Source organism: Uloborus diversus, chromosome 4 (genome assembly GCF_026930045.1).
Source record: "Uloborus diversus isolate 005 chromosome 4, Udiv.v.3.1, whole genome shotgun sequence".
Taxonomy (NCBI): Eukaryota; Metazoa; Arthropoda; class Arachnida; order Araneae; family Uloboridae; genus Uloborus; species Uloborus diversus.
This window is the reverse complement of record NC_072734.1, coordinates 18,582,330-18,600,712: the sequence shown is the minus strand read 5'-3', so window position 1 is coordinate 18,600,712 and position 18,383 is coordinate 18,582,330. Positions and strand designations below refer to the sequence as shown.

The 18,383-nt window shown below is 35.2% G+C and overlaps 1 protein-coding gene across 1 annotated transcript in view; it reads left to right on the top strand.

The window, feature by feature from the left end:
• Window positions 1-14,554: 14,554 nt before the first annotated feature.
• LOC129221503 (cytochrome P450 4V2-like) overlaps window positions 14,555-18,383 on the top strand; it is a 38,676-nt gene continuing 34,847 nt past the window's right edge. The window contains exon 1 of the mRNA XM_054855994.1: window positions 14,555-14,736. Within this exon, the coding sequence (XP_054711969.1) occupies window positions 14,658-14,736 (79 nt within the window). The 5' untranslated portion in view covers window positions 14,555-14,657. The remainder of the gene's footprint in view (window positions 14,737-18,383) is intronic.

The following is an 18,383-nucleotide window of genomic DNA, read 5'->3' as shown; positions in this document are numbered from 1 at the left end:
CAAACACGCAGTGGAAGTTGTAGTTGTTTTCACAGTAAAATTAATTTTCACTAGCAGTTACAAAGCGCAGTTACTCCTCTCTAAGGAATAAAATAAAAGCATGCAAAACACGTCTTGCATTCAAAAAATATGGATGGAATTGCAATATTTGACTCTTAAAAAGTACTTATGAATATAAAGTTACTTTTTTCTTCACCTTTTTTGGATTTTTAATGCAGAATATATTTCATTGATGATTGATCATATATTTCATTGATTCATTATTTACGAAATCGGGGTGGGGGTCAATTGGCCCCATTCTCAATTTTATTGCCTTTTTCCTATGAAATGTATAGATATACCCTTTGCTCCCGCCCCACCCCATAGAAGAACTTTGAAATCATAGGTCTGTAAATAATATTTGCATTTATACTTTTCAAGCAACACGAATGTTTCATTCTCTTTTTTTCAATCAAAATTATGCATTAGAATTTTATTTCAGCTGTAGCATATACATCTATGAGCCCTTAAATACCATCAAACCATAGCAAAAGAAAGTAAACGAAAAAAGATGGTATGTAGCAGGGGTGACTATCGAGCGGTCTAAAATCAATGGCTCAATTTCTCACCCACATAAACAAGCCCCCCCCCCCCTCAAAATGAGATCACAAACCCCCTAAAATTACCCACCTAAACATTTTTATGGCGCAGTCTGCCCGATGAACCCTCGCCCCAACACGTAAAAACTTTTTAGGAAAGCAAAAGACAACGATAACATAAGTCCGAGGTCCATTTGTCCTCATCAGATCTCTGGCATCACAGCTGTTGATATTAATACAGTTTCACAAAATAGAACATTGCATTATGAGCAATATCTCATGAAATGAAATGTATCCAATTGGCCATTAAAACTGAGAGACCATGAACGTTGCATGCAAAGTAACCTACATTTTGCATGAAAAATGCAAAATACACTCCTGTTTGTGAAAATTGCAACACCACGTAGGACTTACGCGAGTGAGCTGAAAATTGCAGGAAAGGTATAGGGCCCCAGACAGCACAGATCTTCCAATATTCGTTGTTATATCGTTGAACTGGTGCAAAACTCATGACATATCACAAACGGATATCGACGCAATGTAGATTTCCTCACGTAATTGGGCTTTTCCAAATATGGTTGACAAAAGTACGAAATTGGCACGGGTTTCAAAATAAATCTAAAACATGTTTGAAAGTTTACATTTATTGTATATAGCGTATCTCTAATTTTTGTAATCATTTTGACGAGTTTTTACATGTCTGAAAACTGTTTAATCTGCTCATGCGCAACAATTTCAGTTAGAAAAATGGCTATTTACTGACTGCAGTATGTTTCCACGTTGTCAGTTGTCGGGTTGTGTATTGTTGCGAGTGTGAGTGTGTAAATGAATTAGCGACTTCTTATATTAACGTGAAGTAAGTAATTGCCTGCTTTTTAAGTTTTTTAAAATTATGTTTTCTCCCTACTAGCAAAATTTCTTGCATCAACCTTGACAGATCTTGATATTATACTGACGGCGTCAATATTGATGTGTTTCATACTGCATAAAGCTTGCATAAAGATTAAAAAGCAATATTACAATAACAACACGTATGCAACATTGCATTCATCTTAAAATATCAATATTGATATTACCTTACAATAACAACATTGCATACATGTTGTCGCCGTCAGGATGATATTGATTTCATGCTGTCGCCGTCAAGGTAATTAGTACACAATAGAACAGGTGGACCTTCGTTGATACTTGCGCATGCGCACAGTTCTTTCTACCCAGCATCCCTCGCATTGCTGGCACATTCTTCCTGCTTCGACCTCAATCGGTTGAGAGGTGCTGCACGTGGCGTTGCATTCTTTTAGGCTTCGTTAAGTTGGTTGCTTAGTTATTAGTCTGGAATAGTATTGTTTTAGGAAAAACTTATGAATGACTGATAACTATATTTGTTTATTAATATAGTACTAAACAAGTCATATCGCAGACGATGTGCGATCAATGTTAGAAATGGCGAAAATAACTTTTTTCGTCCCTAGACTTTGAAACAAAGGACATGAAGCCCAGAATTTCGTATTATCACTTCAATCTCACGTAAGATTAATTTTATTCAATGGTATTTATGTTATTCTTTAAGATAAATTCATATGTTTTGTTCATGGGATATTTTCAATGCTGACATCCATTTGAAAATGTACTTATTTATTGTATTTATTTATTTATTTATTATTTTGCTACCTTTAGTGCTATAAAAACTTCCGCAATTATTCCTAACTAAGCATTTTATGTCTTTATAATACAATTAGAAGCATGAATTTAAAAAATAAGTCAAGTATTACGCAAAACGAAGAAACTTTCATTTTTTAAATTAAATCGCGAGTACTATTAATATCTTTATATGAATTTCCGATCAGATGTCAGCTTTAAGAAAATATTCTCAGGTTAGAAAACTATCTTGAAGAATACCAGAAATAATTAAAGAATGAAATTTAATTCTCGAGTTTGAAGTGAAAATAATACAAATAAATAAATGGATAAAACACCTTGCAAACATGCTGATTTCATACTGTCATGTCAATGTATCCTGACATTTTCCTGTCATATCAATACGTATGCAATATTACAAAAGCAAGATCATCTTGCCTAGACCTTGATTTCATGCTGTCATGACAACATCTTGATATTATCCTGTCATATCAATACGTATGCAAGATTACAAAAGCAAGATCATCTTGCCTAGACCTTGATTTTATGCTGTCATGACAACATCTTGATATTATCCTGTCATATCAATACGTATGCAATGTTACAAAAGCAGCCTACATTGATATTTTCCTGATATTATGCTGCATACACCTTGTCAGTCAATATTGTGGCAGCCTGCTGACAGCATAAAGGAAGTAACATAACAACATTGAGGCAGTATTAATGCAAGATGATTTTTCTTGCATGTCAACCTTTATGCAATACTGAGGCAAGATATTTTGCTTACTGGGCTAAATTCAAGAAACAATGTTCTGATCGTCAAACGACGTAGAGATAGCTTTGAATTAAAAATTCTCATATTATTATTATTATTTTGTTTGTTTGTTCAGATTATTGCTGGAATAAAATTTGTGAATTGTGCATACAAAAGAAATGGTTTATTGTCTACTTAAATATGAACACAAAATTGGTTATCAATGAGTCATAGATTACTTGCATGTTTCTTGGAAGTTTTAAATCTTTAAAATTACTTTTTTAAAACGCTATAAATACTTAACATCAGCCATTTTTTCTTAAACTATTTTAATAAAATATGCATATTTATTAATATTTGAAATTAATTTAAAAATTATTTCATTTTTCTTGTCTTTCTTAATTATTTTATTGAATTATATTCCAAATTTGAATTTCATTCAAATGATTTTTTAAAAAATCTTAATTATATTACTGTTTTAAAAAGTTTGAGGGTAAAAAAGTTTTTAAGACTTTCAAAAAGTGTGCAAACAGTCTATAAATTATTGGTAATTAATTTACCAGTAGATATTTCGTGACACAAACACATGAGAAAATCGTTGATAAATCCTCTGAAACAGGTTGTTAGTTCATCTAATATTAGTAGATAAATCCATTTAACCTCTAAAATCCGTTGAAAACTCCTCCAGAGAACAATATAACCAAAATAGAAATATCGTTGATATTTTGTAAGCATCAAAAAACGTTGATAATTGCTCCCAAAAATGTTAAAAGTCATATCATATCTACAGCGATTTCACGTAAAATCGCTGTGCTGGGCGGACATTTTGCTATTTTATCAACCAGTTCTCTACGAATTTAAGAGGATTTCGGTACATGTGATCACGTTGATGTTACATTACTTCTACGATTTTGCGACGATTTGTGCTGTTTGGGGCATGATATGAAAGTTATTAGAATTGCAGATCGGTAGCGCATGCGTATGCTGAGCAGCGCCTTCTGAACGGCAGATCGACCCGAATATAAATAGACGACTCTAGCGAGGCGTGTATAATTATCGGTGGTTATATGTTACAGTAAACGTTAACTGAATCTAGCCTCTTCGACGAAAGAAAGCGAAATTTGAGCTAATTTTGGAGTTTGAACGGGGCAGAATCGTTGGCCTTCGTCTGGATTGTCTTATCATGCAGTAGCCGCTCGTGTGCAGCGTAACAGCAGCACAATCATGCGTATTTGGAAGCAGTGGACGGACGAGGGTCGGACAGCTCGGAAATCCGGGAGTGGACTCCGAAATGTGACGTCAGCTCGCGATGACAGACACCTGGTGCGTATGGCGCTGACGAACCGCAAAGCTTCTTCTAGACAATTGGCAGCAAAGTGGTAAACAGCTACAGGTGTTTCATTGTGTCATCAATTCGGAGACGTCTGCTGCAGAGTGGGCTGCGCGCAAGGATTCCTTTATACAGGATTCCTCTCCCGCAAAACCATCGCCGCCTGCGGCTACAATGGGCCAATGTGCATCAGGAGCGGATCCAGACTATGGATTTGGGAGGGGAACTTTTTTGCAGTTTACGCTTTATGAGGGAGGGGGGGGGGGGGGGTATATGAAATTACTCATTAAAAAATAATTGTAAAAAATCAGTTTTACAACATATCCTCTGCATCTCAACGCTTCTTATAAAAAATTTTTGCTTTACAAATTTTGCAAGTATAATTTCCACAAAATAATTTAGAAAACCGTTATTTTCTTTGTTATCTTTATATTTTAATCCTAAAATTTACGGCGACTAATAAGGGGGGTCCGGGGGTTCTCCCCTGTAAAAATTTTGAAATTATACCAATAAGAACGCAGTTTTAGACGGCCTCTGATGATGTTACGGGGAGAAAAGGCTCGAGGGGCTTTCTGCGGAAATGTTTAGAAATTGAAGTTTTAAAAACGCGATTATAGGCGATATTTGTTGACGGTAAGGTAAGAGACGGGACTTTTTAGGGCTTCCCCAGATCGATTTTTTTTTTTTTTTTTTTTTTTTTTTTGTAGAATAGATCTAAATCGATCACTCCTCCACCTAATCTTTCAAAATTGAAGTTTCTAAAAGGCAGGTACAGACTAACTTTGATGATGTTACGAGCAGTGTGATTCTGGGACTCTTACTAAAAAATGTTTCGAAATTGAAGTCCTAGGAAACGAAGTTTTTAAGCGATATTCAGTGACGAAGGATTTAAAAGCTCTCCCTTTTAAAATTTTTCGAAATTGTAATTTTTTCATTTTTATATTTCCTACGAGAGCATTCGGGCCCTTGTCCGGAAATTTTTCGTAATTGGTGTCTTAAACGTGACTGCATACCATAGTTGGTAACGTTAGGGTTTCGGCAATTTTTCAAATTTGAAGCTCCAAAAAAGCTCGATGTTTTAGAAAGCGAGGTGTTAGGTAGTTCTCCCCTGGAATTTTTTCGAAATTCAAGCCCTGAAAACGAGATTTGAGACACTCTTTAAAGGTTTCGGCGAGGAAAAGGGGGCTTCCCAATTATGAAGACTTTCTTATTTTTAGACCGACTAGTAAAAAGAAAAAAAATGGAGTTGATGTAATTAACTGATCAATAAACCGCCACGATTGAAAATTTTTATTTCAAGGTTCTTTTCAAAAGAAATTCAGATTTTTTCGCGACATTCTTTTTTTCAACTTATTAAAATAACTTGGTTTTTCCAAGGTCCGTTCTATTATTCTGTTTAAATGTAAGAAATGTTTTTAAGAAACATTCCAATCAGCATTCTGGGGGGGTCCCCCACCCGCTCTGGTTGCGGCCACTGAATTGTAGAAGCTTTAACTATTTTGATCAACTCTACACCAAATGAATACAAAAAACAGTTTAAACAGGTTTGTGTTCAAAATGACTTATTTTGAAAGATTACTGGAAAATCAGATGCAAAAAGCAAGTACAAAAGCTTGGGAGACTGGAAATGGCCCTAAAGTGGATAAATTTAACTACTACTGGGAAGCTGTATTGTGCCATATCGATGAGCCTTTTAGTACGATGAAAAATATTTACTCAGTCCCCGAACTCGAATTTTTATGTAAACTTCTCATAATCTTATAATCTATGACAGAAGCATTTAATTTTTATGTTTTTCTATAACTGTCTTTACATTCCTGCATGGCCGGATCTTCAATTTTTCAGAACCGGAGCAAAACCTGTCACCTTTACCCACCTTCGTTGAAATTTATATCGAGGTTCAACGAAAAAACAAAAATAGTGTAAATTTGCATCCTTCTAGAAGTTGCTATCCGGCAACTGGGGGGGGGGGGCAAAGGGTATCGATTATGTACAAAAGGTAAGCCAAGGATATTGGATCGCTGCTGCCTAGAGCCGGCAGTGCGATTCCTGTATTCACACAAGTAGGCACGAATTCATTTATTAAGCAATTCCTGTTTTTCTGTATCAAAGCATTTATCAACTACTGAAAACAAAATGTGTCATCAATCAGATGTTCTCGTTTTAGTTTTGCGTCAACTCCAACCCAATGAATTTTTTTATTTAAAAAAATGTGCATTCGTTTTATTCATCTAATTTTGTTGCATTATAATAGGGGACTAGTTGGTACAGTTATCACTTATTAAAAGTTTTTCCTACAATGAATTCCCTCCAAGCTATGTTAACAAGCAGAAAAATTTCATCTTTAAAACGTCAACTACGGGTGGTTTCAACTTACCCTGTTTTTTGAACAGTTTTTGGTTTACTTGGGATTTTGTGTGTTGGAAAAGGACATTTTCCAGTTCCGCTCTTTGGATCCGCTTTTGCAATTCTCTCCTCGCTTTTCACCGCGCCTTTCTCCAAGTTCAATTTCTATAAAACAGAAGAATTTTCCAGCGCTCTGTTCTAAAAGTTTTTTGGTACACATGAGATTTTGGGGGGAGGGGAATATTCCTCCAGTTCTCCTCCGTAAATCCGCTTCCGCTATAGTCTAATCGCTTTTCCTTGAGTCTTTCGTCAAGCTCTAAAGAACAGAAAAAAAACCTGTATTTTGTTTTCTGAACAGTTTTAGGATTACTTGGGATTTTTTTTTGTGGGGAGAGGAGAACGTTCCCCAGTTTCCCTCCTTGGATCCGCTTTTGCAAGTCTCTCTTTGCTTTTCTTCAAGTTCAAGTTCTATAAAACAATAGAATTTTCTGTACGCTGTTGCGAAAATGTTTAGGAACACGTGAGATTTCGGGGGGAGGGGAACATTCCCCTAGTTCCTCTACTGATCCGCCATCCACCTCTGCTATTGTCTGATTGTTCTAAAAAACAGTAAAAAAAAAGAAAAGAAAAGAAAAAGAAAAAAAAATCCTGTACGTTGTTTTCTAAATAGTTTTAGGATCACTTGGGATTTTTTTTTTTTTGAGGGGAGAGGAGAATATTCCCCAGTTCCCCCCTCCTTAGATCCGCTTTTGTAATCCTCTCTTTGCTTTTTCTAACGCCTTTCTTCAAGTTCAAGTTCTATAAAACTGAATTTTCCTGCTCTCTGTTCTAAAACTTTTTAGAAAGGTACACATAAGATTTCGGGGGGAGGGGAACATTCCCCCAGTTCCCCCACAGATCCGCCATCCGTCTCTGCTATTGTCTGATCGTTTTTCCTGTAACCTATTTTCAAGTTCAAGTCCTATAAAACAATATCTTCCTGCTCTCTGTTCTAAAACCTTTTAGGTACACATGATATGTTGGGAGGAGGGGAACATTCCTCCAGTTCCCCTCCATGGATTCGCTTCTGCTATTTTCTAATCGCTTTTCCTAGAGTTTTTCTTCAAGTTCAAGGTCTGTAAAATAGAAGAATTTTCCTGCACTCTGTTGTGAAAATTTTTAGGTATATATGGGATTTGAGGGGTTGGGGACATTCCCTCAGTTTCCCTCGTGGCTCTGCTTCTGCTGTTGTCTAATTGCTTTTCCTGATGCCTTAGTTCACGTTCTAAAAAACGGAAAAAAATTCTGTACTAATGTTTTCTGAACTGTTTTAGGTACACTTGGGATTTTTTTTTGAAGGGGGGGGGGGGACATTCCCACAGTTCTCCTATTTGAATCTGTTTTTGCAATTCTCTCCTCGCGTTTCCTGGCGCCTTTCTTGAAGTTCAAGTTTTAAAAAACGGAAGAATTGTGCTGTATTCTGTCTGAAAATTTTTAAGTGTGTAAGTTATAACCATCTAAAAATTTTTTTTTCTCACTCAACAGAGGAAAAAACAGGAGTTTGTACTTAAATGTATCACTTCTTTCTCATGTAGTGTGAGTCACAACTGAGCTTTATCCATGTACACAGAATATGCAACGAAATGGATAAAATTTAATGGCTAGGACATATAAATCAAAAATCAATCAAGGTAAAACAACTGGTAAAACTCAATTTTCCGTCATAGTAGTATTTGTAACATGGTCATTGTAAGATCCAGGTTTAGCTCACTTTCATGGAATTACCCATATGTCACGCATGGAATTACCCATATGTTTTTATTGGTGTCTAATGTTTCTTTTCTTTAAATGTAAATAAGTGTTCATGTTTTTTTAAATACGAAATGTGGAACATTCTAAATGCTAAAAATGAAAATACCACGCAACTGACCTTTCCCTGCGTCATCTTCTATTTCATCTTTTTTTTTTTGTTAAGATACAGTAAAAATTTTTCAAACTAAAAGTCACCGTCGACCGGCTCCTCACGATGCTGCTCCTCTAGCGAAAACGTCTCCAGGTTGCGTCACTTGCCGACACACACGCATACATACACAACTACACACACACACACACACGGGCGCACACACAAATACATACACCTACACACACATACACACATACAAGCACAAACACACATACAAGCACAAACACACACTCAAACACATACATACACACATATACATACAGACACCTACACATACATACAGACACCTACACCTACACCACACAACTACCCACACACTCATCACACTCATGCCCATACACAACTACTTACACACTCATGCCTACACACAACTACTCACACACTCATCCCATTCATGCCTGCACACAGACACAAACACATATGTCTACACACACATACACATTTCCCCTCCCCCACACATGCACTCATACACACAACTACCCACACACTCATAGCCGCACGCAGACACAAACACATATGCCTACACACATACACATACCCCCTACACACAAACACACATACCCACACACACACGTAAACACACACGCCTGCACACACACACACTCGTGATTGCGAAAAACATAATTTGAATTCAAGATGTCAAAATTCAAATTAATTTTTCTTTTTCTTTCTTTCTTTTTTTCCTTCTTCTTCTTTTTTTTTTTTTTTGAGGATAAAGCTTTTTTTTCTATTTTTTCTCACTCACTCTCTCTCTCTCTTTTTAATGACGTAGTGTAAACCATAAGCCAAAATACACAAAATTTCTTTTCAGGTTCTTCATTTATCGTTTGCTCGGATGACTTGGTTATCGGGTTTGTCATTTATTTGCATTTATTGTTTTATGCATAAAAATGTAGGAAAAAAAGATAAAAAAAATTCTGAACACACGCTAAAAACTTTTTATCAGAAAGGTTATCATTATGATTTGAAAAATATTCCTTGTTTACGATTTCGAAGATTGCTCATTTTCCTTTTTTCAATCAAATCAAGCCGATATCGGATTGGTAATGGTGAAGGTGTGTCTTTGAATCAATATTCAATTCAAAATGCAATTCGGATTCTAACTTATTTGGGATTTAGGAAGCAATTTGTAGTTCAAAAAAAAAAAAAAAAAAAAAGTATACTTATGACACGCGTAAGCAGCAATATTTCTAAAATTTCATTTTTCATTCAGAGGCTGTCCATAAACGATGTCAACACTATTTTCAACAAATTTAACCCTCTCACAAAAGTGTCACACTCCACCTTTACCCCTCCTTTTCTCTTGTCACACGTCACACTGTTTTTCACATATGTTACGATAAATAATGCGTGATGCCACACTTCTCACAATTTCGCGGATCTTTGTTCCCTCTCAAAGCGTGACATTATTTGTGGACGACCACGACACCTCGATGACTTTTTGATATCAACTTGATTTATGACCATAACAACTCTGACAATGTGCAGTCTAGCTCTTATAGGAGGACTGCCGACGATAAACGAAGCTTAATAGATTTCATTTGTTGAAATATGGGTAATTACCCATATTTCAACAAATGAACAGTAACAGTTACTACGTTCTGCCATTATAAAAAAAATGTTTCTTTTTCAACTCGAGCACGAATGAACTCGTACAAGGTTTACCATCTTGTTGTCAGAGCCATACGTGATTGGTTCTAAACAAAAATGAAATAATCTGCGTCATGAAGGATAATATAGCAATCTTTTAACGAATAGCGCAAAAAACTTGAAATTATGGGGTTGTTTCCGAAATTTTAAAAGTATTTTTTTCTGAAAGAGCCTGACTAAAAACATAGGATTTAACCACTTTTAAACAGCTTGACATACTTTAATATTTTTAAACATTTTTTTTTTAAATCAGTGCGCAGATTGAAATTTATTTCTTACGCTTCTGCACATGACATCACAAGTGATGAAATGCTATTCACTGATGTCATTAACGCACACTGCAAATTATCATAACCTGGCAACGCAGACTGACAGCAAAGTGTAAACATTTAGCGCGGCAATGAAGTAGCGAGCCAAAGTACATCACTTGTGACGTCATTATGACCACGACTTATTTCCGAAATCGGACACTTAAAATAATTAAATTAAAAAAACTGTTTTGGAAAAATAAAAGATTTTTCTAGCTCCATGTTATTATTATTATTATTATTATTATTATTATTATTATTATTATTTGATTATTCTATCAATTTCAGTGACTAAGAGTAGTACTTTTGACTGAAGGAAACAACCCAATTATAAAAAATAACGGCTCCGAATTAAAAATTAAATGCAACTTTGTTCGCTGTTTAATAAAAAAACAAGCAATTACCAATTAATTATGTATGTAATGGGATAGACGTCATTTCTGAGAAAGGGAAAACGTCTCTGGAGGGAAGTATCTTCTGCAATAGTTCGAAGCGCGGCAGAAAAAATAGTTTTACAGAGATTGCCGTTGGGAAATCTCAAAAATTTTGTTGAACATGGATTTTTTAGGAAATCTTTCCTCATATAGTATCTATCGTTAAATTGACACTGAATTTGGTGCCTCAGTTTTGGGAGCCAAATTATCGTTAAGTCGTCACCAATTTATGGCGTCACTTTCCTTTAACCTTCTGTTTCATTGCTTCCGTTCTGTGTTGAAATTTCAACTTCATGACACGAAAAGTATATCTTCAAAAAGGAAGGAATCACAAATCATATATAGTCTGTTTTTAAAACATTGTGTGTCGTAAAAACACATGATAGATGTGAAACTTCAACCCTTTTTTTTTCGCATTCTGAACTGTCACTTCACTTGCACGTTTTCTCTCACGTCACGTTCTTGTTCTTTCTGCTCCTGACTTAGGCATATTCACAACAAAATTGTATATTTTAAAAAAGAAAACTAGAAAACTAAACAAAAATCGAAATACGCTTTTCAAATTGCGGCCAAACAATGTTTAACAATGTAAAACAATAGTGATTATAAAGTTAATTCTGTTAATAAAAATTAACAAACTAGTTTCAAGGCAGAACTTAAGCAATGTGGATTACAGTTTTGAATATATGACTTGAATCAAAGAAATCTTCGTAAACCAGCATTATTCGAAAAGTTTAAAATGAACAAAATCCTCATATAAATGCCTACTTAGGTTCTGTCTTGAAATTGACTAGTTAAATTTATTAACAAAAGTAACTTGATAATTACTATTATTTTTCATTGTTTTTGGCAGCAATTAAAAAACAACTACGTCACTTCCGTCACAAAAAAAAGTTGAGGATCAGAATTTCAAAGCCTTCGCGTAAAAAGTTTCACTTCAAAACTCTTAGGGCCAGTCGTAGTTTTCAAAATACGAAAACTTCGCCATGCAGGGCCTGATTAACGCACGGTCCGGCGGGTCCGCGGACCTGGGCACCACAAATTTAGGGGCACTAAAATAGCCTAAATTAACTTCCTTCCTTTTTTTCTGTTAAAGTGAACGTTCCTTTTCAGCTTTTAAAAGAATCAAAAATTGTTTGAGAAGCTGCGTTTCTCAGGATAATTTACAGGCGTTTTTCTTATTGACCATTGAAAATTCTGTGACATCAAAATTAGATTTCGATGATGTGATCGACACATTTGCCTCTGTTAAAGCCAAAGTCTTTTTAAAGCTTAATATCAGAATTATTATTATTATTATTTTTTTTTTGCTATTTTTGCAGTTTTAAAATGTTTTTTAATACATTTTCACCTTAAGCTAAGGCAATTTTAACTATGATTAGTATGGTGACTATCAAGTGTTTGGTATTCAAATCCCAGGTTTTTTGTAGTAATGTTTAGGTTTCTAGTGTATTAGGTTTCTAGTACAAAACATTGACTTTGAAATTGTGCTGATTTTCTCATGGGGGGGGGGGGGGTACCAATTTTTACTCAGGACCTGGGCACCAATTTGTCTTGATCGGGCCCTGTCGCCATGCAAATTTTCAATAATGGGGTCGTTTCCAAAATTTTAAAATTATTATTATTATTATTATTATTTTTTTTTTTTGAAAGAGCATGCTTAAAAACATAGGATCTGACCATTTTTTAAATAATTTGTTTAATTTTAATATTTAAAAAAATCGGTATGTTTTTATTGTTTATACTTCTGCCCGGTGCTGCCGATAACATCACAAATGATGAAATGCCATTCAGTGTTGCCATTCACAGAACAAAATATTTAATTCACATCTTTACTCACGGGTATTGGCAGCGATAGGGTTGATAGCAAGCGTAGAGCGCAATTTTAATTCGCTGCTTGATTATCATAACGTGGAGACGCGAGAGAAAAATGCGGCAAAGTACATCATTTGTGACGTCATCAACGCCACGCCTTGTTTAAAAAATCGGAAATTAAAAAAAAAAAAAAAAAAAAAAAAAAACAGTTAAAAAATAACTGTTGGGAAAATAAAAGTATTTTCTGGGACCATGTAATTTATTTTTAACCGACTTCAAAAAGGAGGCGGTTATCAGTTCATACCGTATGTATGTTTTTTTTTTTTTGTTTGTCCACTCATAGCGTCTCACCTAGTGAACCGATTTTGATGATTCTTTTTTTAATGGATAGAGGATGGCTCAACTTAGGTCCCATTACTTTGTTTGACCATATTTGTTCTTTAAAAAAAAAGTTATGGGCAAAAAACAGTAAATTTCCCTATTAAATGATTAAAATGATACTAGCGAAGTTCGCACTTTTCATCCGTGGATGATGGTGGCTCAGTGGTAGAATTCTCGTCTCCCACACGAGCAACCCGGGTTCAACTCCCGACTAGGACAAAGTGAATTTTACTAAAATTTCGTTTCTACTGTTTCCCGTATTTTCTCGAATGTTCTATTAATTTATGTATCTTTTCAAATCTGGAAAGTTCCAGCACTTTTTCAAGTTATATGTAACGTTCATTCGTGGTTCTGAATAAAGATCTCGAGTTGAGACTAACGAGTATTCGCTTCATTTGGCTTTCACATTGTCTTCGCTATCTTCATCTACGCGACAGTATGAAACTCATTGTTATAAAAGTTTGGTGCCATATAACTGTAACATTAATAGTAATTGTAATGATAATTTTGAATAAAGGCTTTTCTAAAGCAATACAGTGATATAGAGTCTTATTTCTTATTAGGTAACTTCTTACTTTTACTGAAATATCTACATTTACACAAAAAAGAATGAAATAAAAAATTTTGAAAAAAAAAAATAGAACCGACTTCAAAATTGCTCAAAAAAGTGAAAAATAATTTTATTCTTTAAACACCATCGATAATACTTTTAAACATAATTTTTGAAGTTGGCGCAAAAACAAAAAGTAAAATCCATTGTAACCATGCTTCGTTCATATTTTTATCAAAAAATCATCCAAAGTTAGGAACGAAACATTTATATCGTTACTAAAATATGCTGTCATCAATGCGTAATGCATGTGGTAGTGAAGAAACTGGACCTGGTTAAATTTATACTTGTAGTTGAGTTATGGCTGTGAATGATTTTATCGATCGTTTTTGCGCCAACTTCAAAAATTATGTTTAAAAGTATTATCGATGGTGTTTAAAGAATAAAATTATTTTTCACTTTTTTGAGCAATTTTGAAGTCGGTTCTATTTTTTTTTTCAAAATTTTTGCTTATTCTATCAATTTCATTCACAAAAAGTACTACTTTTGACTGAAGGAAACAACCCCATTCTTTAAAGAAGGCAATATATTTTTGCTTCATTATTAAAATGTATGACAAACAAAATGAGTAAATATTTTCGTCAGCGTGACGCAATACTTTCATTTTTCACCATCGCAGTGGAAGAAGAATGTTCCAATCTACGTGATATCTCACCAGCTGATAATACGGAAACAAAACTAACTTTTGGAAAATTAGAATTCAAATTCTTTTAACGCACTGTTTGATGTCAAAATGCTTCTGCCGTCGGGATTGATGGTGCTTTTGTGGCTTGCTTTTGGAGTGGTATCCCTCATTTTTCTCAGCTTGAGTTTCACCGTTGCTTTCTACAAATGGTATGGCACCCTCAACATATCCAAGTTCTGCAATCGAATGCCGAGTTATAAGATGATTCCAGTGGTCACTTATTCTCAACTGTTGAAAGCCCTCTACACAAAAAATTTCCAAGTTTGTAAGTGAAATTATTATTCAAGCATCTGTCCTGTAAGATATCCTCATATGGTAATGGGTGAAAACTTCGCGGCCGAAACTTCGCCGGACAGTACTTCGCGGCCAAAACCTCGCGTGGACAAAACTTCGTTCGGTCAAAACTTCGCATGGACAAAATTTCGCGCTATCAAAACTTCGCGTGGACAAAACTTCGCGTGGACAAAATTTCGCGCGATCAAAACTTCGCGTGGACAAAACTTTGCACGGTCAAAACTTCGTGTGAGCAAAATTTCGTGCGTACAAAACTTTGCACAAACAAAACTATGTACGTTAGTTAAAGAATGTAGTTAGCTATAGAACATTAAATTGTTATTATAAAACCAATTCCTCGTTTTCGAAAAAGTGATAAATTGATCTTTATTTAAATTTCAAATCTGTACTATCAATTTATTACTTCATTAACTTGCTACACTTAAATTCATTTAGGATTTACACAATTAACTTGCAATCAAGTAATTCATTATGAAAAATTAAGTTCTTTATATAGAACGTGTCTAATGCGTTCTTGGAAATCATTAAACGATAACCCCCCCCCCCTTCCAAAAAAAGGATACATTTTTACTTTTTAGCTAAGTTTATATGATATGTTAATTGAAGTTCATTGTTATTATTGCGCGAAGTTCTACCTACACGCGCGCGCGCGAAGTTCTGGATAGGCGAAGTCACGAAGTTATAAATCAGCGAAGTTGACCGCACGAAGTTTTGTCCACGCGAAGTTTTGATCACGCGAAGTTTTGATCACGCGAAATTTTGGTCGCGCGAAGTTTTGTCCACCCGAAGTTTTGTCCACGCGAAATTTTGACCGCGCGAAGTTTTGTCCACCCGAAGTTTTGTCCACGAGAAGTTTTGTCCACACGAAGTTTTGGCCGCGAAGTTTTGTGCACACGAAGTTTTGGCAGCGAAGTTTTGTTCGACGAAGTTTTGGCCGCGAAGTTTTGACCCCAAACCCCTCATATATATAATAGCCAATGATCGAGTGACGCTGACGTCACCAACAATGAAACTCGCGCCACGGCATGATAATTTGATGATATTTTTTGGCAATGCAAGGAAAGGCTTTATTGTGACAGAGCTGAACTGGATCTGGTAACTTAACTGTTCTACTGGTAATACTGTCATTTTATGAGAATGAAGAAACGTAAAAAAGGTCAACAATGAACGCTACGTACTGGAGTTTAGGGTTCATCCACTGGTGTTAGGGTTAACATGTCAACTATCAAAATATCACCAAACAGGCTATGGCTTAGTTCAAATGCAGAAGCAATTTTCACCCATCATACCTTGACGGGCGATATATTTTCTAGTAATTAATATAAAACCAAATAGCTAGTTTGGCGGATGCTTTCTCACTTGATAAAGATAGTTCAAAACCGATTTTTTAACATCAATGTTTCGAAAAACAGTAAATGTGAATTGTTTGTTTATTTTTTGTCGATGGTGGTGAAAGAAAATAATGCTTTACTTTTATAGTTTTTATGAACTATTAATAAATAACCCTCCTTCCCCTCACGCCTCCAAAACACACTTAGGAAATATAATTCATGATACTGCGATTTACCATGCTAAAAAATCCCCCCCCCCCCCCCTCCTTTTTTTTCGATTTTAATGCAACAGTACAACTGTAGTTGAGAATTCTGCGACGACTTCAGATTAAATATTCTTGGAAATTTGGACCAAAAATTGTCAAACAAATTCATTCAGAAACAACCAAACCCATGGCGGGATCGACCCATCGATCTTCGTTTTTAGCACATCGCTCTACCCAACTGAGCTATAAGGCTTCACTCGAGGGGGGGGGGGGGGCGTTATACAGTAAAGCAATGCGTATTTAAAAAAAAAACTATTTTTATGAAAAACCACCACATTTGAGCTTATTTTTTGGCGAAAGCGGTAAACAAAAATGTTTTAAAGAGATGCTTACTTATACAATTTGAGAAAAATGTCAAACTATGAAGGCATTGTCATTAAAAAAAAAAAGTAAAATCTGTGACCTACTTCCCCCAATTAATTGTAATTTGAATTCCGAAACTTTGAATTCAAATTATGTTTTTCGCAATCACGAGTTGCGACAAGACCCTACTGATTAGAGTTATTGTTTCTAGAAACGGCTCCCCCAACAAGCATGTCCCTCCTACTGGGTGGTTACGTGTGTATAGTTGTGTGTGTAGGCTTACGTGTGTGCACGTAGGCGTGTGTATGTGTGTAAAGGCGTGCGCACGTAGGGGAGTGTATATGAGCATGCGTGTGTAGGACATGGACGCCACCGCCCAGTAAAAGTGGATTCCGGGAACAGTGCTCAGGACCAGCCTCGCCGCCGCCGGTGGACGGTGGTGCTGCAGCCCTGGTCCAAGCTGAAAAAGGAACCGTAACGTCAAGGACAGTCAAATGAAAGCAATAAGCAATCGTGATTGCTCAAAAAAAAAAAAAAGTTCCGTCTAGAACTAGACGAGCATACTTTCCCGTATACCCATACTACTTTCTAGTACCTGATCAATGTTCTCAAAAATAGCTAAAATCGCAAATTTTTTCAAACATATATTTTTTAATATTTTAAGCTGATTTCTAGAAATAAAATATTCCTTACTTTTCTTCAAAAAAACGAACAAATAAAATAGCAGCACCTTTTAAACAAAGCAGCTAATACACTTCTTTCCATTAAAAAATGTTTTTAACAGTTTTCAAAACGAAAAAATAATAATAATAAGTTCATTAAAATAAATCATAGACTAATAATAAGAGTAGACCGAGCTTTCTCATTCTTGCTGATAAAGAAAATTGGTTCATAGATGTATCATGTGACTAGTGGAAGGGCTTGGCGAAGACTTTGGCAGCATGGTTGCTAGATGGCAGCATTATCTATAGTTTGGCACTCGACATGTATTTTAAGACAATGTGTTTTCATTAAAAAAAACTTCCAGGTGCAGAGATTGAACTGTTTTTCTTTTAGTTATGCATTATTTTGACATTAGTAATAGTTTTTCATCAGTTTTCGGTAACTTTTATTTCATTTGGAGCTGTCAGCATTGGCGTGAACGAAATGGCGTAAACGTTTTGCGTTAACGCAAAAATGTACTAATCGGTATCTTAAATTGAAACTGTATGTAAAAATCTTACCGTTTGCTGATTCTTCTTGGTCGCTTGCATCTTTTATTGCTTAGAGAGTTATGGAAATTGACTGAAGAAAATGCACAATACTATCTAAACGAAAAACTCACTATATTAACAAACTATTTACAACTTAGAATAACAAATTTACAAATCGGACTCCATAAAAGATCATTCTTCCGTGTTCCATCAATTCTATTTATTTTATTTCGATCGTCTGCTACGATCAACGCCCGCTGTTGCTAGGATATCCACCAGTCATATGGTTTGGTTTATGAGCAGCAAAAGGGTTGCCATAGCTCGGTCTACTCTTATTATTAGTCTATGAAATAAATACATCATATAAAAAAAAATCGTTTCTTTTTCCCCTGTTGCCAAAAATAATTTTTTAAACGAATTAATGCACTTACCAAAATAAAAAAAAACAATAAAATGTCAACTTAAAGAAATAATTTTCATTGTCAAAAAAAAAAAAAAAAAAAAAAAAAATCGTCTGCGCATATT